Below are 25,217 nucleotides of genomic sequence, written 5' to 3' on the forward strand. Positions count from 1 at the left end.
CTTGAAACAGTCCAGCACTGAATGTGAGAAGTTGGTCTAATTCTGAGTTTCAATATTAAGGCCACCTGTCCACAGACATAAGTCACATTTTTCAATAGTAGCATCATTAATAATAAAAGTAACATTCTGGCTTTTGGTTTGTTGTATCTTTACTCAAAGATTGGTTTAAAGCACAGGCATGATGAAGGTGGCTTTTGATTGCTCGCCTAAAACCCTCTATCACCCTAGGACTCTAAGCTCACAGGTGAAATCACCACAAGCTCAATGTTTGAACTCCACGGCCTTAGCACAGTGCCCTGCATATGGCAGATGCTCATTAATGTTTGTGAAATTGAGCACATAATGAGTGTCTTAAAATACACAATTTACCTACCCTGTGTTGAAAAAAGGATGGATCGAGATATTTGTCAAATCGATCTTCAAATTTTACATCTGACTTTTTCCATTTCACCTGAAAAAAATTTTTTCACTTAAAAATAAAGGCCAGTAAACAAATTAATAAGCTGATAACAAAGCCCTGAGCAAAATTAGGAAAGATTTACACACTTAGAACAAGAAGCTAGAGAAATGGTGGAAAGTTACTGCCAATTTGAGAAGCTGAAACACGTAAGATAAAAAACTAACCAACTGTCCTCTCTCTGTATTAACAAAACTTCCAACTTTACGTAGAGGGATCATTTCAGTTTTCAAGGACTATTAACTATTGCTGACTTATATACTCTGACCTGATAAATGTGGTTAGGAACTGAATTAGCTAGGCCAGTTAAAATAAGAATCCGTCCATCTTTGACTTTAGATTGCATTAGTTTTATTACAATTATCAAACTTCTTTGTAAGTTCAGTTACATAAATATCATTTGCACTAGTTACATATGCCTAAGCTTTAAAAAAATCTTTCAAAAACTGGCTCCTAGCAATGGATTCATTCCAGTTATCAGGAAAAAAACTGGCAAAGAGAGAGGCTACCTATATCAGATTTTTCTTCTTTCCACTATTTTTAATCCTAATGGAATAGAATTAACTTGACAGTTGCAAAGAGCTCTGACAAGCTCTTACTCTGCAGGAGTATGTTATTCCAACTGATAAAGCAAAACATGGTAAACTATACCCAACCAGCAATTTTCAAAACAGCTTCATCTCTATATGCAACAGTGAAAAGGGAAGAGAAACAACAAGGTATACTGCAATCTAAAAATGTAACCATGAAAAGACATGGCTGGTTCTAACTGCTCAGTTATAATGGTAAACTTTGCTGTAGCCAATGGTAAGTCCTGCAAATGCGTAAACTGTATTTAATACAGACCTGAAGCAAATCTCCCTGCTTTTAGGAGGCTTACTTATATACATTAAGGGAATACAGTTTTAATAATATTCTGTTGCACCCTATTTTCCTTTACTAAAGTAGTAAAACACACTTAACTGTTGCTATTAGGTCACAAACACTTCTTCCTATATACAATTATTTTAATACTTACTGAATATGACATCTGGATTTTAGTATTGGGAACCAGTTTCACCTTTCCTTCACTAGTCAAATTAACATCAACAATTCGATTTCCATTAAAACCTATTTCGAGTTTTTTGTACGTCCAAAGATAGTAATCTTCTCCATTTTCATCTGCTTCACCAACAATACCTGCAAAGAAAATAGCACTTTATACAAGGTAATATCACTTAATGTTTAAAATATGTTAGAAGGTAAAAGCCCATTTAAAAAGTTTTTATAAACAAGCAATGTTACAGTTATTCTTCATGGTTAGAAAAGGATAAAAGTACAGGCTGGACTTCTACTCTTTGTTAACTACTTGGCAAACATAAACCATGGTTATAACCATGAATAGCTCAGCATAATCTATCACTAATTTGATCATCAAAGTTCATGCTTTGTCATGAGTAGTATCACCTTCATTGTAATAATTATCACCTTATACGTGTATACTTCCTAATACCTGAAAATTTCAGGGAAATATGGTCACCATCTGGTACGGTCACCCAGTTAGTAGTAGTCAAGCTAAAATTAAAACCAAGTTCTCCAGAGTCCCAATCCAGTACTTTCTCTAATAACCTAAGATCTACACATTCCTAAGTAAGCTGCACATATGTGTGTTATCAGTACCAAAACTTAAAATGCCTCCTCTCTATGCTTCAAGTAGTGGACCTATCCTTGGTAAATCATCAAAATGAAAGAAGTGTTGAAGATAAATGTTAATGGGGCACTAGTTTAAAATGATCATTTTGGGTTTTTTTTTTTTAAGATTTTTTATTTATTCGTATGAGAGAGAGAGAGACAGTGTGTGTGCACAAGCAGGGAGGAGGAGCAGAGGGAGAGGAAGGAGCAGACTTACGGCTGAGCAGGGAGCACAACGCAGGGCTTGATCCCAGGACCCTGGAATCATGACCTGAGCTGAAGAAGACATTTTAACTGACTGAGCGATCTAGGCGCCCCTAAAATGATCATTTGGACCATAGTTTGGGATACTGAAAGAAGACCCAAACAGTGTCAGGACAACAGGTGGTAGCTGAGAATCTACCTCTTGTGCCCTCATAATGTCAGCTATTTATCTATGTTCCCTACTCAAACCTACAGACTTCCTAAGAGCCTTATCCACTAAAACTGACTCCTTAGGGCCTTCCCTCTTTGGTCAATGCATCTCATTACAGTATTAGGGGAAAATAAGATCATTTCTTATTAAGGATTATTTGCTTATTAACCAAAGTTGTTCTCTCAAACTGATACCAATTCAAGGAATATGTTTCATTGTGTTTGGGGTCGCAGAGGGATAATGAAATCCTTCTAATAATTTCATCAAGGTTTATTGACCTATCTACACTGAAAACTCTGGGGGTGGAGACACAATTATACCAAATAAGAAGCTATTCTCTACAGGGCTTTTAAAAGATGCTGAAACACTTACCCCAAAAAAAGTCAAATAAGAATTTTTTTTCTGACAAGAATTCCCATAGTTCAGACATTCTTGAACACCCAAATGTACTCTCCTAAACATGGCAGACCCTAGAATCCCAGGGCTAAAAAAGATTTATTTTAGGACAGGAAAGCACAGTTGCCATGTTGTTAAGGAGACCCACAGAAATGACCGAAAAAACCCTAAGGTTCCAGACAATAAACCCAAAAGCAAAGGAAAAGAACAAGGGAGGAACCTGCTCTTTCACCAAAAAAAGAGGAAACCCTAACTAATGGGTTCTCCTGAACCACAGGCTCAGAAATCTTGAGTGAATATTCAGCACATCTTCTTGCTACCCTCGGAGCTGATCACAGAAATGTCTGAGTTAATGTAATACTAATTATAGTCATTATATGAAATGCTTACTATTTATACCTAATTAACATGCAACAGAGCAGCAATGATGCATACAATTATATCTTGAGATTGACTTTCTTACAAATTTCATCTCAGCACTACATTAAACTCTGGTCTGATATTTTCAGTATTTCAGTTTGCTGCTCATGAATATAGTAGTCTGCTAACAATTTTCACAATTAGAATATTCATTATATATAAGAACAGGTGTCCAAAGGGGAAAAAAAAAACAAAAAACTAAGAGACTAATACGATCAAACATGCTGGCTGATAGCTGGCTGTGCTTTGCATTTAAAGTAATTTAATCAGATTCTTAACAAGTTCGCCATCTTCATGCAGCCAATCCAGCTATACGACTCTCCCTACCCAGTCACTCGTATACATCTGGCAGAGCTCTGTGCCTTGCAAGCTGTCACCCATATGAGAAACAAAGGGACAAAGAGCAGCTGTGGTCCCCAAATGCCCTGCCAATTGCAATAAGTAGGCAACTACCCAGGTTTTTTTTCACCCCTTTTAGAATACTCACTTACTTTATACTGACTTGATATAAACTAACTCATTTCAACAGTACATAGATATAATTCCTTTACCTAATAGTGTTCTCCTGAAGCTACATATAAATATATCCCTTAAAAAAAACAAGCAACTAAAATCAAGTCCAACACAAATAAAGTTTGGATTTTGCATGGGTTTGTATTAACTATGCCATAGCTCCTCTCCACTAATACAGATAAATAAGAGCTAAAACATTAAAAAAATTTTTTTAAAGATTTTATTTATTTATTTGACAGAGAGGGACACAGCGAGAAAGGGAACACAAGCAGGGGGAGTGGGAGAGGGAGAAGCAGGCTTCCCGCCGAGCAGGGAGCCCGATGCGGGACTCGATCCCAGGATCCTGGGATCATGACCTGAGCTGAAGGCAGACGCTTAACGACTGAGCCACCCAGGCGCCCAACATTAACAATTTTTAAGGGTGCCTTTCAGTAGGGCATGCGACTCTTGATTTTGGCGTTGTAAGTCTGACCCCATGTTGAGTGTAGAAATTACTTAAAGATAAAAATCTTAAAGAAAAAAAAACATGAAAAAAAATTTAAACATACAGTGTTTTGGAAAATAACATAGGAACTAGTGAAACAAGTAATTCAGGAGACTGTCTTATCTAAAAACCATACTACCAGTTCCACGTGAGAGAAAGCCAAAATAAAACTGCAAAATCCTATTTAGTTCCTTTGATTGTATTTGATAGAATAAGTCAAAATAAGATATGAAAAAAATGGGGGAAGGGAGGAATTTCAGATTGTTCAAAATACCTTTTAATTCCTTGAACCTGAAAAGTTATACTATGTAAAAGTTTTATTTTGAGGGAGTTTCATATAAGGCTTGACAACAAAAACCGCTTCAAGTAACAGAAAACCATAAAATTGGTGTTAAAATCATTCTGTGGAAAATACTGAAAACATATTTCCTGATTCACAATCAATCCCCTTAAAACTCATTATATAAGTCATGCTTATTATGCAAATATTCCCAAATTTTAAATATAACATACAATACCTACCCCATATTGGTAAGTCATCTATGTACATCTGATACCAGTAGTGATTTTTGATAGCATACACAAAGGCATCTCTCTTTTCTTTATCTAAGTCAATTTCACAGTAAGTGGCTGGCATCACATCATCTGCATAAGGTAAAAATTGCAAATTAGCACATTGGTTTATAAATAAGTTATAGGAAAAATAACACAAGAAAAAGCCAACATTTCCTGAAATTAAAATTTGTATTCATAATCACTGGATCTAGGTGATAAGTATATGAGGGTTCAGTATATAATTCTTTCCCTTTTTATTTATGTTTTAAGATTTTTTTCAAAATAAAAGAATCTAACCATCTTCACTTTCAAAGATTATCTTATTACATGAAAAAAATTGTCCTTTATATAAAGAAAATTATATAAGAACACTTATAAAATAATTTTAAATGAATAATTTGCTTTAAAAAACAAAACAAAAAAAAGCTTAAAACACGTAAGTTTTCATTTAACATACACAAAAACTCCAAAATATGATCCTAAATAGAACAACTTCTAGCTGTAAGATCTCTGAAATAAATATTCATTTTAACATTCTTGGAAATGCAAGTGACTAGAGGCCATAGATTCTATGAGGAATCCCAGTGACTCTTCATAATTAGAAAGATTAAAATAACAAACCTCTATCTAGCAGGTGTCACTGTTTATAAATTACCCAAAGGTCTCCTAGAGATGAGTCATTCCCACTCTTGACTGCTTTCAAAAATACTGCTACCACAATATTGTTCAGATGGTCTCTAACCTATAAACCTTTCAAATATGTGCTTTCAAGATGTGCTTATAAATAAGTACTAGGGATGCAATGTACAACATGATGACTATAGCTAATACTGCTGCATGACATATAGGAAGGTCTTTAAGAGTAAATCCTAAGAGTTCTCATCACAAGGAGAAAATTTTTTTCTTCATTCTTCTTTTCTTTCTGTTTGTGGTAATCATTTCACAATATGTAAATCAAACCGTCATACTATATGCCTTAAGCTCATACAGTCATATATGTCATTATTTCTCAATAAAACTGAAGAAAAATGTGCTTATGGTCATTAGTTTCTAAACACAACAAAACCCAAAAAACCTGCAAACACGCTAGATGTCCACTGAAATTATTAAATTGTTTTTGTATATTACTTACACAATTAGAATAAAAGATAAATCTTAACAACAAAAAAAGAAAGCACAGTTGTTTAAGTTCTCCTGTACTGTGTTATTGGTTATTTAGAACCTGAAATACAATTCCCCACCAGAAACAATGTTAAATTTCTTAAATGTTGATTAAAACTTCTTAAACATAAACTTGCAGCTGAAACATGATTAGTGGCCAGCTACAATATTATTTCCATGAGAAATGGCAATCTGAGTTATAACTCCAGACACTAGCAACTTGTCTCCTCAACCCTCAACAAGAAAGAATAGCTTCCCCTTATTATAGCTCAGCCCAGAGTGGGTACCCCAAAACCACATCACCAAAGATGGCAGGAAACACTGAAGTCCCATAAAGGAGGGATAGGGAAATACTCCTACTCCCAAAGTAGGAGAAGGTAACTGCTTTGTTGTCTCCAACAACAATGGTCCCATACAAATTTCCTTTCTATCAAGGCCCTTATAGGCAGCGAGGAATTTAGGATTTTCATAATGACAAACACTGAGGCTGAGCAGAGAAGGGAGGGAAGGTTAGGCCATGAGGTGGCTACAAAGGGTTCCTCCAGCAGGAGCTAGAGAACTAGTAGCAAGAGGTCCCCAAACAGGATTTCCGTGGAGTGCAATAATGCACAAAGGGCAGCAGGCAACTACAGCAACAAGGGGAGAAAGAGAACCACAGGAAGGTCCAGGCCTGGGTAGCAACAAACGGCTGTGGGAGACCTCAGAGCAAAACACTGCAAAGCCACCAAATCCCTTGCTGTTAAAATCAGACAGTCACTGACAATCGCCATTAACAATGTGGCGGTTTTATGTATGAAGTTCTGAGATCTACAATACAGCATTGACCTGCATGAAGCTTTTCAGATTCCTCACTGTGTGAACTGTGTTCAGCTCTCTCTTGCCCAACTATCTATCGTCCTCTCTCCCTAACTCCAGCCAAACTCAACTACCTGCAGTTCCCACACATCTTGTGCTCTCTTGGCCTCTGGACTTTTTGGCCTATGCTGGAAAGTCCACCACAAATGTCCATCCTAAAATACTTCCCATCCCCTTATCCTCTCCTCCACAGAGTAATCCTTGATTCCCCACCTCTCACACTTCTCAAACCCCACAGCCTGTCCCTTCCTCTGAAGCCCCATGGCTTTCTTTCCACACTTCCCTACGGTACCTAGGTCTATACCACTTACAACCTCATACCAGTATCTTAGTTCCTCAAAAGACCATCATGTATTGAGAGCTATGTCTATACTGATTACATCCTTTTTACCCCCGGCTATGCCTGTTTCAGTACCCTGAACAGAACAGGCACTAAACAAATAAAAAATTTTAGCAAATTTTAAGAGCATGATTTTCCATTTATTCGGCAAAGAAAAACACAAAGTATATTACAGTATGTACATATACATGCATCTGTGTATGATTAGGGTGTCTGTGTGTGTTTGTGTATAGGAGAAAATGCCAATATAAACAAATGAAATTTTTTAGCAGAGTTATCTCAGAATGATTCACAAAGAGGTCTTGAAGAGTATCTTTCACTGATGTAAAATCTAGTAAAGAAATGTGGTCAAAGGGAATAACCTATCTTTATGGCAGGCTATAAAAAGGACCTTGGTTGATCATATTTTAATGAAATTCCTCTTGCAGGCATGTGGGCAAATACAAACATCACAAATAATTGAAGAGTCTGGTTGCTCAACTAAAACAGCACTTTTCTCAGGAGGGAGCCGCTTTGAAGATAACTAATGTAATGTGCCTGAATATGCCAAATCATTATTCAGCATTCTATAGAACTGGAAAACAATCTGAAAAATCTATCACCATAAATCACTGCTTTAACATTATAAAAGGGCATACATTTCTCATATGAAATACACACCTATGAATTCTGAAGAGGATACAATTAAGATTTCACCAATGTAAATATATTACACGGGGGGGAAAACAAACAAAACCAAAGGTACAAAGTGGCAACTGTTAATACTGATTTTTCAAGCAGAAAGCAAGAGTAGTTCCTGCAAACTACCTACCAAGTCTGTCATCATTTCACAATAACACTCCAGACTAATAACTGAACAGTGAAAATATTGAAAGAAGAATGTGGTAATTATTTGAGTTCTCTAAGAACATATTATGCCTAGCTTTATTAGCTTTCTCTTGATAGCATTACCAAATTGGAAATCACAAATGCTCTACCTCAAGTTCAACAGCACTCAGCAATTTTTCATGAAGTCACTATAGACAAATTTATTAAAAAAAATAGTCAGAAACTTGAGTTTTAGTCTGGGTTCTACTATTTATTAGCTATGTGAATAAAAAAAAAATCATTTAGCTTCTGTGAAGCTCAGATCCCTCGGCCATAAAACAGAGATAACATCTATGCTATCTCCTTCCCAGAGTTGTTTTAAGGATTAAAAGTGTCAGTACATTCACAGACCATGTTAAGTTTCCTTGCGCCACACAAGTCTGAGAATCTAATGAAAGTAGTATCTCCCTTGCCCCCCCAAAATGCACATTCACACAAAACTAAGTGTACAATTTCAGAGAACGCATGGATCCCTGAAGCCAGAGCTTCTGGTTCAACTTTGTATATCCAAGCCTACCACACTGCTGATATAGTCATGTTAAGCATATATATGAGTATTGATTAACTGGCCAACCTATCTGCAATATTAACTGTACAATTTTTTCTAGATGACTAATTGGCAATATGCATCAAAAACTGCCTTAAAAATGTTGATATCCTTTGATTCAGTAATTCCACTTCCAAGAATTTATCCTAATAAAAGACTCAGAGACACATTAAAATACTTATGTGCTAGGGTAGCCAAATGCATTATTTCCAATAGGAAAAAAAGGCAAAAAAAAGCAAGGAATGAAGGGAGGAAAGGAAAAGGAAAAGGAAAAGGAAAAGGAAAGGGGAAGGGGAAGGGAAGGGTAGAGAGAAAAATAATCAGAATATCTTATAACTGGGAAATAGGGAAAATTACAATATCCAAGTTACAGAATACTACATAAACACATTTTTTTAAAAATTAACAATATGAAGACAACCTCATAGATGTTAAGAGTAAAAACTAATTTATATGTAACTTATTAAGTTACTAAGTAGTATCTGACAAATACTAAGCTCTGTATGTTACACAAATTTTTTGAAATCATATATATATAACATGAACCCAATTTTTAAAAACTCTAAATAATGTGGATGAATGTAAAGAAAGAAGTAAAAATGGAAGAAAATGTTAATGGTAATTACATCCAGATGATTTTTATTTTCTTCTTTATATTTCTCTGTAGTTTCTAAATTTTGTACAGTGATCTTATATCATTACATCAAAATCAGAAAAAAATATATACATATATATCCTTTTGGGAAAAAAAAAAGATATCAATCTGGAGTAGAACAATGTTATCAACGCTTGAATAAGAATTTATAAAAAGCCCATGCTATTCAAATTTGCAGTTAGCACAAGGCTTAAGGAACTGCTAACACCAAGAATTCAAAATACCTAGATTCAAGATTCAATACAAGATTCAAATTATTTGGTCTGGCTAAAACACTTTGGGTGAAACCAGGAGCACAAAATATGGCACTGAGTGCCCAGACTTCCAATTAAACAAGGCAGGCTAACCACAAGTATGTCTTTTCCCTCCTGAAACTCCATTAAAATGTCAATAAAGGAATAAAAAGGATGTAGTACACAAGGACAAAAAGAAGACAATAAGAAAAAATCTCAACATATTTTTGGAAAATTGAAAATGAATAGAAGATGGCAAAGCAGAGGAAACCATAACAGAACAAAAGGGGGTTGGTGTCACCAAACACAAGAGACACTTGAGACACTCACACATCGAAAAGTAGGGAACAGATATAGGGCTGAACACATAGGGGAATTCCATAAAAATATGTTTATGGAAGGCTTGGATGCCCAAGGCCCCTTCTCCACCCATTACAAAGCTAGATGAACAACCTCAACTCCTCCCTACAGTAGACCAGAGGCATCTTCCCCTAGAGAACTCCACCATAAAAGCTGCAGAATTAGGGACTGCAAGGAGAGTAGAATCCAGGGACTGAAAACAGGGTGGGGGGATTAAGTTAAGTAAAAATCTTTAGGTTGAATGAAAGGACCTGCCACTTTCCCAGCCCTTTCCCCACTCTTTGGCAATCAGGCCTTTACCACCAGACAGGTATCTGGAGGGACACACTGCATAGTGGTTAAAAGCTCAAACTCTAGCACTGGTGTTCTCTAGGCTCAAATCCTTACTCTGCCACTTTCCATCTGTGAATCCTTGGACAAGTTACTTAACCTCAGGGCCCCTACTCCTCACCTGAAAAATAAGGATAATACACCTCATAACATGGAGGAAGAAAATCATGAAGAATGAGAATCACTGAATTTGAAATATATAGGATTCCAACCAGCCCTTGGCATTTCTCTCTACCTGTAGTACTCTCAACTTATCATTTCACTCCAGAGAAGCAGAAGAAATACTTATGAAACAATTTCATCCCTCTATTAAGTTGGGATATTCAAGGAAAAGAAAATTCCAAAGAAGATCAATAAAACAAATGGGAGGAAAGAATCCTTTAGAAGCCATCAATTTTTCAATAATATCCTTCATTATACTGCAAGCGTTTGCAAATGAAGGGGAAGGGAAGTGGACAGTGACCTCCCCTGGTTAGGAACTACTATTCCAGATCATCCAAAGATCATAGTGGACCAATTATCTAAAGAACAGAGAGGCACAGACTGCTCAGGTGCTACACAATTAATTGAGAGCTTACAATGTCTTAATAGCTAAGGATGCAAGAGTGAGCAAGAATGCCACTGTCTCTGCCCTAGCAGAACTAACTAAAGTACCCAGCAGGCTAGTGCAACAGCCTGAGATAAATCAAATCCTATAATCAGTAAACTAATTTAACATTTCAGAATTGCTAGTACCAAATTAAGTTGGAACTAGAGACCTACATTATGTGCTATTAGTATACCTATCAATGACCATTTTTAAAATGGAACTATGTATCAGGAACTTTGATAAATGCTCTACATAAATTACCTCACTTAAACAACAATTCTATTAAATAGATATTATTTCCCTCATTTCACAGGTGAGGACAATGAGATCAAAGAGGTGGGATAATTTGTCCATGACTACACAAGTAGGCAGAGGCGGTGCTGGGATGCATCAAGTCTGACTTGTTTTTTCCAATCCACAACGGTCAGGTTCCAAGAGGTATCCTCTAAAATCAGAGGATAATGAATTCAGGCCTGGTTCAAAGATACCCCATTTAATTCTGCCCTTTTCTTTTTAATTTTCTCTAAATGTTCTCAATTTAGTATTTTGTCTAGTGGTAGTATATATAACATTATTACAGGGAAAAAAGTTGTGCATAAAATCTCAAGTAAGAGGCATCCTACATTGACTTAAAACTATTGACTAGTTCCCTAAAAGTCTATTTAGTGACCTTCATTTTATGAAATACCAATCCATTTAGCCTGATAGAATCTACTAAATTTAAAAAAAGCCGTGTGTGTATGTATCTATGTGCACATGTGTGATATATACATATATATAGTATTTTCTAGTTTCAAAATATTTCCAAAATTTTATTTTCTTATACCTTCAGAAGAACCTTTAAAAATCAAATACTTGAGAAGTGAAAACATTAACAATATAAATATTTCTATAATTCACATAGGGACAGAAGGTTCTAGTTTCTGTGGCATTATTAATATGCTGTGATATGCCTTGGGTAAATCATTTCATCTCTGGGCCTCACTAAAGGGAAATCAGATGACACAATCTCTAAGGTGCACCGAACCTTTGAAAATTCTATGACAGTACAAATAACCAGGAAACCTCATAAAACATTTTCAAAGCATGATCAACTATGTCTTTGTACAGGACAAGCAAGGGACTACAGTAGAAAAAGAAATCTAATCAGCATTTACTTTTTCATCTGGACCACTTGATTTAGCAGCTCCCTTAAGCAGCATATCCGCGTTGGAGATGCAGAGCTGACAAGACTCCAAGGAACCGCCAACTCTTGGGGAATAACACCTGGCCAGTTCTTGTTCTTTTCATCTAAAGGTACTCAGTTGGAAATTAAAGTAAACCCCACTTTTATAGCCCATGAAAACTGTTTCCCTCTATCTAAACAATCTTTCCATCTCAGCCTCAAGGAACTAATAAAAGAAAGGTGAAGACAGCTGAATGATTACTCTTCTTTAGTAAAACAGGGTGAGGATTTAAAAAAGTGATGAAATCTGTCCATGGTGTAGCAAAGTAGGACTCAGAGTTTTCATCTATTTGCTCTCTCTGGTTCCTCTTTAGTAAACTAGAAATGTGCACCAAACATGAAAAAGGAGAAAGTTATGTGAAAAAATGCAGATTGAGGTTTTCAAAGATCCCACACTCTAAGTTTTCTCCCTACTTGCAATTAAATATTTAGGTTACCTGATTAAATTAAAACACAAGCCTCAGAGCATGTTTACAATAATTTATAAAGTTACAGGACAGGCCACTGTGGTTTAAATTTACAACTTAATTTTATAATTAAGCCTCAAAGAATATAGTGGTGGAGTGGAATGGGGGAGAAGAATGCAAATACGTATACCAATTTTCAACAAGAGTCACAAAAAATAAACACAAGAATAAAATTTAACCAATCAAAATTAAATATTATCTTTAAAATATTATTTTAAAATATCTCAATTCAGGGAGGCTGGGTGGCTCAGTCAGTCAAGCCTCTGCCTTAGGCTCAGGTCAGTGGTCCTGGGGTTCTGGGATCGAGCCCCACACTGGTCTCCCTGCTTAGCAGGGAGTCTGCTTCTCCTCCCACCCCCCCACCCCCGCTCCCACCATGCTCACTCCCTTGCTGGCGCGCTCTCTCAAATAAATAGATAGATAGATAGATAGATAGATAGATAGATAGATAGATAGATAGATAAATAAAATCTCTCAATCACATCTTCCTCTCAAAAGTGCAAAAATACCAGAAGTCAGTTATGTTCATTTTACACTTTTAGACAATGAAGTCAAAATTAGAGTAAAGAACTTCAGTAAAATCAATACAGTAAAAGAAATAGGATTAAAATTCAAAGCTCCTGATTACAAGATCCAAGCTCTATTCAAAAATCAAGATGCCTAATCAAAGATCCTGTAAAAATTCAATTACTCAGGCTTCTGCTCACTGAGTTAAAAATGTCTATGCAGGAAATACACTCTCTGACAAATTTCACAGAGGAAAATTAAAAATTTAAACATACTTAAAGGGCCTGATAAAATCGATACCAGCATAATAAACAGATGAGGATTTTTTCCAATTTTAGTAAGTCTTTGACTTAAATTTTTTTTTTAAGATTTTATTTATTTATCAGAGAAAAAGAGAGCACAAGCAGGGGGAGCGGCAGGCAGAGAGAGAAGCAGACTCCCCGCTAAGCAGGGAGCCCAATAGGGGACTCGATCCCAGGACCCTGGGATCATGACCTGAGCCGAAGTCAGACGCTTAACCAACTGAGCCACCCAGGTGTCCCTGACTTAAAATTTAAAACCACACTACCCTACAGGGATTGAGAGAGTAAATTAATACACACTGATTAATACATTCTGAACCAATGGTACAAGTTTGGATTTGAGGCTTTACACATTTTTAAATACCCCATATACCCCATTCCATCCCTGCACCTCCAGAAATTATGAATCTATGAAAGCCTTCCCAACCACATGTATCCAATGACTAGAGGGTTTACCAGAAATCACTTTTCAGAAAGAAATGTTAGGGAAGTAGAATTTTATTAACAATTATTTATTTTATTATTTTACAAATATTCCAAATAAATCTTTGTAACTAACATACTTTTCTAAAAGCACTACACTTAACTTGTGGATTAAAACATTTTTTAGAGTCTAGAGCCATGGTTCTCTAAGCTCAATCAGCAATATCCGAGGACAGTTCTGGCTGTCACTACCGGCATCTACTGGATGGAAGCCAAGAACTCCGCTAAACATCCAACAGTGTACAGGTCAGCCTCCCATAAAAAAGAATCATCTGGCTCCAATGTCAACAGTGCCAAAACTCAGAAACCTTGGTCTACAATCTAACTTGTATTATAAGGACTATTAAGGTTCACTTACCTTTGAATTTAATATCCAGACCACTAAATTCCAATTCAACTCCTTGAAGTGCTTCTCCCAGAGTTTCATGGTAATGACTGATACTTTTTTTTGACCCCACACAGAATGGAAGTGAAAAGTACTTATATGTCTCTTGGCGATTATGGTAGGGCCCAACAGTATTCATCCATAAGACAACTTCCTCTTTATCTTGATACTGAAACAAAAAAGCAAATTACAATACGTTTTTTAAAAAATCTAATTCAAATTAAGGGAATATTTGTTATTTGTTCTAAACAAAAGTGTACTGCCTCTGTTTGGGAACCTATAAAATAAAATACTGGAAGTTTATTTTAATCTGATGATCAATGTCATGGTAAATTGGTAAATTTTACACTTGTAGACAATAAAGTCAAAATTAGAGATCAAGACCCTGAGATCAAGACCTGAGCTGAGCTCAAGAGTCGGATGCTTAACCAACTGAGCTGCCCAGGCACCCCAACACTTGTGAATTTTAAAATTTTATCTTCTGATTGTGGCCTCAGGCAGATCCACCTTTTCTTAAACTTTGTTTTATAGAAGGTATTGTATAAACAAAGTCCAATAGCATACAAAAGTCCAATACCACATCAAATAATGATGACCCAGAAACAACATTATTCACCATGCTAATATGGACATGGAAGGAGGAAAGAAAATCAACAGCTTACCCAGAAACTCATGTTAATCATTAGAAACTAAAAAATCTAATGTTGCCAGAAAGCACAAATAAAATTTCATCTACTTTCTAATCTTTTCCATGGCCACTGGTCAAAGTACTAGAAAGGAGAGAAATGACTAAACAAGAGGAAGAGAAAGCCACATTATGAAATCTCCACAGTCCATTCAAGCCATCATTCTATCCTCCCCCCTTTATTATTAGCCTGAAAGACATACACTGTATGCATGTTTCTTTGAATAAATAACTATGGCTCTCCCCATCAGTATATACTGTATGTAGCTAAATCTGGAGTGTGGTCCAATGACTTTGGGTAGGTGACCACCTTTCCAGCATCCAACTAGGGGATGTGCCAAAGATTTCTAAGATCTCAAGTTTAAAATTCCAATGATTCTATGAAAAGCAATTACCCAAATAATTTTAAAACTAGTGCCTGCCACGTATCAATAATTATGTTTGTAACTGAGGATACAGCTTTGAACAAAACATGTTCCCTGCCCTACTGGAGCTCAGAGCCTAAAGGGAAAGATGGACACTGAATAATTATAATAAAGTAAGGTGCTATGGGGCATGTAACAGAGGAAGCTCTCCAACTAACCAAACTACCAAATTCTTACCTCCAGTCCTCCATCTAAAATATACAAACTTTTTTTATTAAAATCCAAGCTTTCCAAAAACATACTCACCCCACCCAAATCTAGTCTTTCTTTGATCTTTGTTTTTCTAATGGTACCACCATTCTCTCAGACAGGAGACTCAAACCCCAAGTCCCTCTGTATTCCAAAAAACACTGACTTATGTACTCTTACCCAGAGCATCTGCCTCTTCCTTTTGATTCACACCACCAGCACCCTATGACTTAGATCTAATCACCACATCTTCAAATATAATAAATCTCATTGTTCATATAAGACATCATCCAAGTCATTTAGAAAGTAATAAACTATCTTACTTTTTGAATATATGAGACACATACCAAGCACAGTGGTATTAAGGATACACAGTTGACCCTTGAACAATGCAGGGTTAGTGTTACCAACCCACCCCAGTGTCAAAAATCCATTATGTAACTTTTGACTCCTCAAAAACTTAACCACTGACAGCCTACTGTTGACCAGAAGCCTTACCAGCAACATAAACAGTCGATTAACACATTTTGTATGTTATATGTATCATATAGTATATTCTTACAATAAGATAAGCTAGAAAAGAGAAAATGTTAAGAAAATTAAAGGAGAAAACAGATTTTATCATACTGTACTGTATTTATGGAAAAAAACCTGCATGTAAGTGAACCTAACGCAGTTCAAACCCATGTTGTTCAAGGGTCAATGTACAGATAAATAAAATACTGTCCTTTCCTTTAAGAAGTTCACAATCCATAGTGAAGCCAGACAAGTAAATGATTAATGATGAATAAGTGTTAAAATTAAGGTAATAAAGGGCTATTGTAGCAATAATAAAGGAATGATTAGTTCTGCCTTGGTAGAGAAGAGTCAGAATGAGTAACAATATAAAAATCATAAGCTGTTTCAAGTAAATTCAGAAAACAATTGTAGATAATCTTCGCGTACGAAGAAGTGAATCAAAGGTCTGAATATATCCATACATCCCCATTCAGTTGACAAAGCTATGTATGCCACCACTCTTCCATCCAGTGCTCATGGTCACTTAGCACTAATCAATCAAGGTACTCCTTTCTGCTAAACATACAGAGATGGTTTTGGCGTAAGAATTCTCAAAGCAGTGAGCTAAACCAATCAATTATCAACTGACTAGATGTGGTATTAGAAACGAAACCTGCTTGCTAGGCAGAAAGCTCTCTGCATAGCATAATGTACACAAAAAGTATTTAATAAATATGATGGGAAAACACTGAAAAATGCTGAAATGTGAAGTTCATTAGCAACTTACTAAAAAAAAAAGCTTGAAGTATGTGTACTGACTGATATGTGCGCTGATTCCAATAGTACCCTCTTAGAGAAAAAAGAAAGGGGACGTAACAAAATACACCCACTTAAGATTAGAATGAGTAAGAGGACCTATCAATGAGGACCTTGTCATTAATCCTGCTGAGTCCGCAGCGATGTTTAAATGTTACTTGTGGAAATAAGCACAAAAACACTCTTTCTATAAATTCCAATACTCATAATTCCTTTAAAAATAGACCAAAACTTGAACATAAAAACAGTTTATTTTATATAAACTGAAACATAAGACTAACATAACCGAAGGGTCACAGTGTATGTTAATCTACACATTCTAAAGTCACTTATTTTAGCCATTCATGAAACCTGAACAGGGCAGGAGACTTGTGATGACATGATGGAAACTGCATGGTCACAAAAACCTACATCATTCTTTTTTTTTTTTTTTTTTTAAGATTTTATTTATTTTTTTGACAGAGAGAGACCTAGTGAGAGCAGGAACACAAGCAGGGGGAGTGGGAGAGGGAGAAGCAGGCTTCCCACAGAGCAGGGAGCCCAATGTGGGACTCAATCCCAGGACCCTGGGATCATGACCTGAGCCGAAGGCAGACGCTTAACGACTGAGCCACCCAGGCGCCCAAAACCTACACCATTCTGTAGCCACAGAGTCCTTCTGGGAAGAGGCCTGAAATAATAATTAGAAATATATATATATATATGTAATATACACACACCTTCATACATATACATACACACACACACATATACGCGGGTGTGGTTAGGGTGCATATTAAGGCAAAATGCTTCTTTTCTTTTACATCACTCCTTATGCAGACCATGGTCAATATAATGAACTTAAAATGTTACTTTCATTGCAGTTCTTGCTTATCTCTGAGAGTAAGTGCTCCCAAGACAAGAGTTCTTTTTCAAGAGAGAAAATGTGTCTTAAAAATATCTTGAAATTAGAAAATATCAAAAGGAAGACTTCACACTTTTTAAAAAGAAAAAAAAGCCTTTCCTTTCCCTAAAGCTGCCAAGAAAGTCCCTATCTCCACCAGTCTGTGGGAAGAGAGCAACAGGTAAGGCTCTTCTCTTTCCCCATGGCCAAAAGGCTACCCTAATTCACTTTTAAAACATTCCATGAAGTCCTAGCAAGCTCTTTTTAAATCCTTTCCTTGGAAAAACTCTGAGTTGGCCAATGACACTGAGAAAGATGGAGTTTTATAACTTCCCTGCAGAGTGTAAGCAGAAGGGGAGGAAAAAAGTCAAGGAAGCACAGCAGTGAATCAGGGGATCCCGGAGCATGGCGGTAGCTCCTTCCACAAGGCCTTCCTGGGAAGTAGCCAAATGAGAAGAGGCCAATTCAGACTACCTGCATTCTTCACCTCATGGTTCCATTCATTTTCTAGTTCTCAGAAGAGTTCACTGTTAAACTGAATTTCTCAGCTGTCCACTCCAGCCAAAACGGCTTATAATACGGTCTTCCCTTCCTTTCCTTTTCTACCTTGTTTCTCATGCCATTCCCCCAAATCTATAATGCCCTCCTTCTCTCCACTTAGCCAGTTTCTACTTATCCTTCAAAACTACTCAAATCCTCCTTTCTCAAACCCTCCAATCCTCAGGTAAAGCCTTAACAGATCAATCTCACCATCTTTTCTGACAGTATCATTAGCTAACACTTAATAAGCACCTACTATGTGCTAGGCATAATTCTATGGTCTTACATGAATATTTAATCCTTGCAAAATTTTATAAGATAGGTCTTATTATTTCCCCATTTTACACATTAAACAAACTAAAGAACAGAGATGTTAAATAATTTGTCCAAGATCATACAACTAATTAGTATCATGCTTACAAACTTGGAACTACACTTTTTCTAATCCCTAGTCAGTTTCATTAACTAAAGAGCAAAAACTAAATGAAGAAAATATGAAAAAAGGTACAGTTGTACAAAGCAACTAAAGACAGTACTGAATAGCGAACAACTTTTCCATTTGAACCTTTAATCTGCCCTAAAGAAAAAAACCTTCCTAAGAAGCTACTTGTGTTCTAATTTCCAAAGGCATGACCTTTATTCTCAAGATGTCACCAATGTTAGGCCTCTCTTACTTAAATACTGTTTATGTGCTGGGAAAGAGGAGACAAAGAAGTTTCCCTTCTTGATAGAGACCATGAATTACTTTTTCTTAGGAGGAACACTTTAGGAGATAGTGTTACTGTTGTACTCATGTAAAATCTGAATTAAAAAATGAGAATTTGTATATACAGGCAAAGGACTAACGGTTCAGAATAAGCACCCAAATGCTACCATTTTCATAGGATGAAGTAAAAGATACAGGTTTGGGGGCGCCTGGGTGGCTCAGTCGTTAAGCGTCTGCCTTTGGCTCAGGTCATGATTCCAGGTCCTGGGATCAAGCCCCGCATCAGGCTCCCTGCTCCGCAGGAAGCCTGCTTCTCCCTCTCCCACTCCCCCTGCTTGTATTCCCTCTCTCGCTGTGTCTCTCTCTGTCAAATAAATAAATAAAATCTTAAAAAAAAAAAAAAAAGATACAGGTTTGTTTTAAAATACGTATCTGAGAAAGCAAAATCTAGTTCTGAAAGTGTTTCAGAAATCATAATTTCAATGCTTTTTGTTTATTTAAAACACATCAGAATTTTAATACAAATTATAAAATACAGAAGTGTATTTTTGGATAGTCTCTTGAGATAACTGTGCTCTCTCTCTCCCTCTCTCTCAAAATAGCTTTGTACCTAAATAAACTTTTAGTCTACCATAGAGTACAGCTGAAAATAGGACAATGAATTATGGTATTTCCTAAAACTGATCTATATTAAAGTACTCACAAATTCACCTATAGTAAAGAGTTTGTTCTCTTTATAAATCTTCAAATAAGTTTTAAAGAGTTCCTATACTTTTTTTTTAAGATTTTTATTTATTTATTTATTTATTTGACATAGAGAAAGACAGCAAGAGAGGGAACACAAGCAGGGGGAGTGGGAGAGGGAGAAGCAGGCTCCCCGCAGAGCAGGTAGCCTGACGCGGGGCCCCATCCCAGGACCCTGGGATCTTGACCTGAGCTGAAAGCAGACGCTTAAGGACTGAGCCACCCAGGTGCCCCAAGAGTTCCTATACTCTTAAAGACAAAGAAAAAAGGCTGCTATTTGCCAAAGGAAAGCAAACAAACTATTCCTAAAATCACTCAGTGGTATAACTTTATAGCAGAGGCTGACTATAAGCTACCCTAGGAACAGATCAGGTCCTTCTTACATTACCTACCAGAGGTACAATGGGCCATGAAGAAATGGGAGTTTAGCCTAATTAGGGCCCTAAATCACAATAGGCATCCCAAAGACTATGCATCTTAAATGAACAGTGGTCTGGATTTGTTCACTGTGCTTTAAGCAATAGGGTTTCACGCTTCCAACACTGCATATTCTTGTCCTTAGTAGCTCCCTAATTACTCAAGTCACTCAACAAGCCCTGATTAAATACCACTGTGCCGAGCACCGAACCTGGGTATGTTAATAGACCAAAAAAAAAAAAAAAAAAATTGACTGTGATCCTGAGGAAACAGAACCCATAAAACTTCAAGTACAAACTATAAAATGTATTAAGATTCTAGTGCCCTTCATTACTGGTTTTTGGTGCTGACATCTTTACATAGTATTACTATGGAAATTATACCTACAAGACAAGTTAGAAAAAGCAAGGACCAGAGAGTCACTAGGCCTCTTCAGGTCATTAGGAAAATGAGTGTGTTGGATTAAATGATCTCAAGACTTCCGAGTTCTAAAATTCTGATTCTCAATTTGAAATCTTTTTAACAGAGTCCTTTGGAATCTTGGGAGACATGGTAATCTAACTATAGATGTTTCCAAGTTCTCTGAGTTTCAGAAAACCAAATAAGCATAAACCACACCTTCTATATCCTTCACTCACTCTAAAATGTCTTTTTTATGACCCTTAATCACATATTAAGGGCTTGTCTTTCATGAAAGGGCTCACTATTTTTTTTATTCCAAACAGTATGTCCTGCAATCCATGTCTGATTCAACCTTAGAAAGGTGAAAGGACATATCTTTATATATTCTAGATATATACCCTATATAGAGTATATACTCTAGAAGTCAACAGCGTATTTCCTTCTCATTATCCTTATGAGAATATTAAAAGATCTCTGCATTTAAAAGCACATAAAAGGGACCCTTGGGTGGCTCAGTTGGTTAAGCATCTGCCTTCGGTCCCGCATCGGGCTCCCTGCTCGGCAGGGAGTCTGCTTCTCCCTCTGACCCTCCTCCCTCTCATGCTCTCTGTCTCTCATTCTCTCTCTCTCAAATAAATAAATAAAATCTTAAAAAAAAAAAAAAAAAAGCATCTGCCTTCGGCTCAGGTCACGATCTCGGGGTCCTGGGATAGAGTCCCTCATTGGGCTCCTTGCTCAGCAGGGAGCCTGCTTCTCCCTCTGCCTGCCACTGTCCCTGCTTGTGCTCTTTCTCTGTCTGACAAATAAATAAAATCTTAAAAAAAAAAAAAAGCATAAAAAATACCATGTCAAATGGTCAGCTGAATCCTAATTCAGTAGGTAAAATAAGAGAAATAAGGGGCTTTGTGAAACTACATAAACTAGTTATCCCTTCTTAAGACCAGCTATATAAGTTGTGGGACCCAGTCCAAAATAAAAATGCAGGTCTCCTTGTTCAAAACTTATTAAGGGGTTCCTGGCTGGCTCAAACAGGGGAGTATGCAACTCTTGATCTCAGGGTCATAAGTTCAAGGCCCACGATGGATGTAGAGCTTAAAAAAAAAGAAAACTTATTAAAAATTTCTATATGGTGACAGCAGAGCATCAAAACAAACACAGTATCCACATGCTTGCATACATTGTGTGACTGCACAGGTCAAATGCCCATTAAGTGGGCCCTATCCCTCTTTAATGCAAATCCAAACATCTCCTCAGTAACAACCCATTAATGGAGTTAGACTTAACCAAAAATTTCTTTAAGCACTTAAAAAGAATATCAATACAGAGAACTACTCAATTTAATACTAAGTGTTTTACTGTCCTATTTTTAGAATAAAGGGCTGCAGAGCATATCCTATGAAAGTGTAAAAGACTATTAATTCAGACTGTCTGAGCTCAAATCCTACCTCATCCCCACTGGCTGTGTGGCCTCAGACAAGTGACTTAACCTCTGTAGCACTGGTTTCCTCATCTATAAAAAGGTATAATATTATCTCCCTCACAAGGTTATTTATATTTAAAATAAGAGTTAATATATGTAAAGTACTTAGCACATGTTGCCAACAAAAGTCATATTAGTTATTATTTCTATCTGGAAACTCTCTTCACAGAAAGTTAATCTAAACGGCAAACTAACTTCTGAAAATTGTTCTTTAATTAATAATTCAATCCTACAGGTTTTTATTACACACCTACTCAACACCCTTCCCTTGGCAATTTTTCTCTTTCAATATCATTCTCTCTTCACTAGCTACTTCCATCCTCTTGGTAGGAAAAAAATTCACTTGACCATAACCTTTTCAGTACTTTTATCTGGCTAAGGTAAGTGCCCAGTTTTCAAGAAATATTTTTTAAAAACTTGGGGAAAGTAAAAATTTTGGCTAATAGCCAAAAAAAAAAAAATGACACTTATTTAAATTTTATACTTACGGCTTAATGTTATTCTTCCTATAACGTTTTGCTTTTTAAATAATGTATATTAATAACAGGTAACCAAGTTGAGACCAGTTCAATGTAGACATGAATAAAATGAAATGGATTCTAAATCTTTCTGCCCAGCAATTACCCCACACACACTACTACATCCTCTCAAAAAGCGTTTCTCATATATTTTATATTCTATTACTGGTATAAAAAATTGAAATGTTCCCGGCAATAAAATTTCAGTGAAATCTGTATTTACATTGTTAATCTATAAATTAAACTCAGGCCTTTTTATATACCTCCAATTTGTGAAATATTAGTAGTTTTCCCTACTTATAGCAGTTTATATAAAACACAAGATCAAAAAGAAGAATATTAATCTTAAATTTGTATGCCTGTATGGTAAGAGAGAGCTATGAGTTTTATTTGTTACTTTCCCTAAGTATTCAAAAAACTGGAAAAATATTAGTGACAATACAACTGACTAAAAGGATGCGCACTGCAAATGAACAGTTCTTACACTTTTAGATTTTACCCGTCAGAGAAAACAACAGGAAAGAGTTTTTTTAATTTAACTGTTTAAACTGTGAACAAAATTATCTTAAGGTGAAGTCACAAATACAGCACAAAAACATGTCACTGATTTCAGATTCGTTGTCTCCAAATATATATATATACATATATATATATATGTATATATACACACACACACACACACACACACGGAAGAAGTTTCTGGCTGTGACTGAAGGTAAAATAGCCAAAAGCTTAGAGCTCCATTAGCTAAAATAAAAGCCCAGCCAACCCAGAATTAGAGAAAAGAAGTCTGGTTAATTACAAATAAAATCTAAAGTAGGGTCCACTGAATAAATAAGGACGATCGCTTCAATTCCTCACCTATCAGGAATTACAGAAGACTCCCCCAAATCTTTCAGATCTAGTACGTACACAACCTCTCACGAAAAATCACGTCATTAATGAGGTACGATATTAAAAAAAAAATTACTCGCTAAGCAACATCTCAATTTACAAGACTTCCCTGCCTGGCTCACATCTACCACTCCGAAAACCATCGAGTTACAGCCCTAAATGAAAAACACTGAAGAGTCGTTAACATCCACGCTTTGATGTGAAAATGCCAATTAAGTAAACAGCCAATCAATTTTAAGCCAAACGCAAAAGGGACTGTTCTCGGTCTACAGAAATAATGGGAACCTCAAGACCCCTTACAGCCAGAAGATGCACGGAGACCACTGGGATGGGAGCCTCATCTAAGGGCTAGAAAGGGTGAGCAGAAAGTTACAAGAAAGGCCCAGAACTGAGTGCGTGCAGACTGAGTGCATGCATGTACACGTGTAACCTGCTCTTCACCCCAAGTTTATCAATGCTGTCCCCACGCCAGGGGTTTGATCCGGTTTGGGCAGGAGAGAAAATAAAGGCCGGTGAGGACCAAGAAGTGGCGGATATTTCCTGGTTAGCGTATGACGGGTAATCGTGATGCATCCATCTTCCGCTGTGTCGCAGCCCCCAGTTGCCAGAGCGCAGCTCTCCTCCCTGGGGGCACCAGCCCCGAGCCCGGCTGCCCGCGGCCCCTCCCGGGGGCGGTGAGCGCCGACCCTCACCACGCTCCCGCCCCGGCCCCCAGCCCTTGGAGCGTGGCGCCATTTAGGTGCGGGTTGGACGACGAGGCCCAGGCGCTCGGGAGCGGAGTCCTGCCCCGGGAGCGCACACAAACGCCTCCTCCCAGCTCCCGGGGTTCCTGCTCCGCCAGGCCCAACCGGAAGGCGTCCACGGCGGCCGCGGGGCTCCGCCGGGCCGCCCGGCCCTCCAGGCCGCACCGCGCCGGCCCGGGCGGCGGGCCGGAGCGGCGGGCCGGGGGCGGCCGCGCCGGCCGGGGGGGTGCCTCTCACCGTGTGCTCGTGCTCGTCCGCCCGGGCCCGGGGCAGCACCAGCAGCAACAGCGCGGCGGCCGCCGCCACGCCAGGAGCGCCCGGCAGCGGCCTCATCCTCCGCGCTCCCACCGGCACGGCGCCGGCCCACCGACTCCTCCTCCTCCGCCGCCGCCGCCGCCGCCGCCGCCGCGGCTGATTCGCATCCACGGGGCACGGACAGACGCACGGGGCCCGGGCCCAGCCGCTGGCTCCTCCGCGCCGCCGCCGTCACCGCCCGCTCCCGAGCCTCCCCCGCCCCCCGGCGCCTCGCAGCCTCTTCCTCTGACTCAGCCACGTCATCCGGCCACCCCGGCACACGCCGGAAGTGCCTCGCGACGCGGGGCCGCAACGGCCGCCCGCCGCCCCACCCGGGAGCCGCGAGCCGTGGCCGCCGAGGGGCTCTGCTCCGGCCGCCCCACGCGCCGCCCGGTCGCCCGCCTGGCCCGCTGGGGCCTCCCGGCCGGCCGCGCCTGGGCCTCGGGAGCGGCGGCGCGCACCCACGGCCCCGGCCTGGAGCCTTGCGCGGGTGCCTGACCTGCGCGCGCTTCGGGCCGCGTCCCGGCGCTGGGAGCTGTGTGACCTTGGCCAAACCGTTTAAGTTTTCCTGGCCTCATTTTCCTCGGCTGTGAAATGGGGTGGGACCTGCAGCCTCTGGAGCGTGGGGGATCAGATCGGATAACCCTTTGCAGGCTCCCGGCCACCGCCATCAATCAGTCACGCGCGCCTCTGATCATGGGAGATTGGTTAGACCCGTACTGGAGTGGTTGTGTTTTAGAGTCACTTGACTATTTATCGGGCCCCT

The 25,217-nt window shown here is 38.4% G+C and overlaps 1 protein-coding gene across 1 annotated transcript in view; it reads right to left on the reverse strand.

Moving 5' to 3' along the window:
* TM9SF3 (transmembrane 9 superfamily member 3) overlaps positions 1-24,656 on the reverse strand; it is a 69,359-nt gene extending 44,703 nt beyond the window's left edge. Inside the window, exons 1-5 of the mRNA XM_035026121.1 lie at positions 24,395-24,656; positions 14,191-14,386; positions 4,879-5,001; positions 1,476-1,636; positions 374-451 (exon numbers count right to left, since the gene is read on the reverse strand). Of these exons, the coding sequence (XP_034882012.1) occupies positions 374-451; positions 1,476-1,636; positions 4,879-5,001; positions 14,191-14,386; positions 24,395-24,490 (654 nt within the window). The 5' untranslated portion in view covers positions 24,491-24,656. The remainder of the gene's footprint in view (positions 1-373; positions 452-1,475; positions 1,637-4,878; positions 5,002-14,190; positions 14,387-24,394) is intronic.
* Positions 24,657-25,217: the final 561 nt, after the last annotated feature.

This window comes from Mirounga leonina, unplaced genomic scaffold (assembly GCF_011800145.1).
Source record: "Mirounga leonina isolate KUSES-001 unplaced genomic scaffold, KU_Mleo_1.0 Mir_114, whole genome shotgun sequence".
Classification (NCBI taxonomy): domain Eukaryota; kingdom Metazoa; phylum Chordata; class Mammalia; order Carnivora; family Phocidae; genus Mirounga; species Mirounga leonina.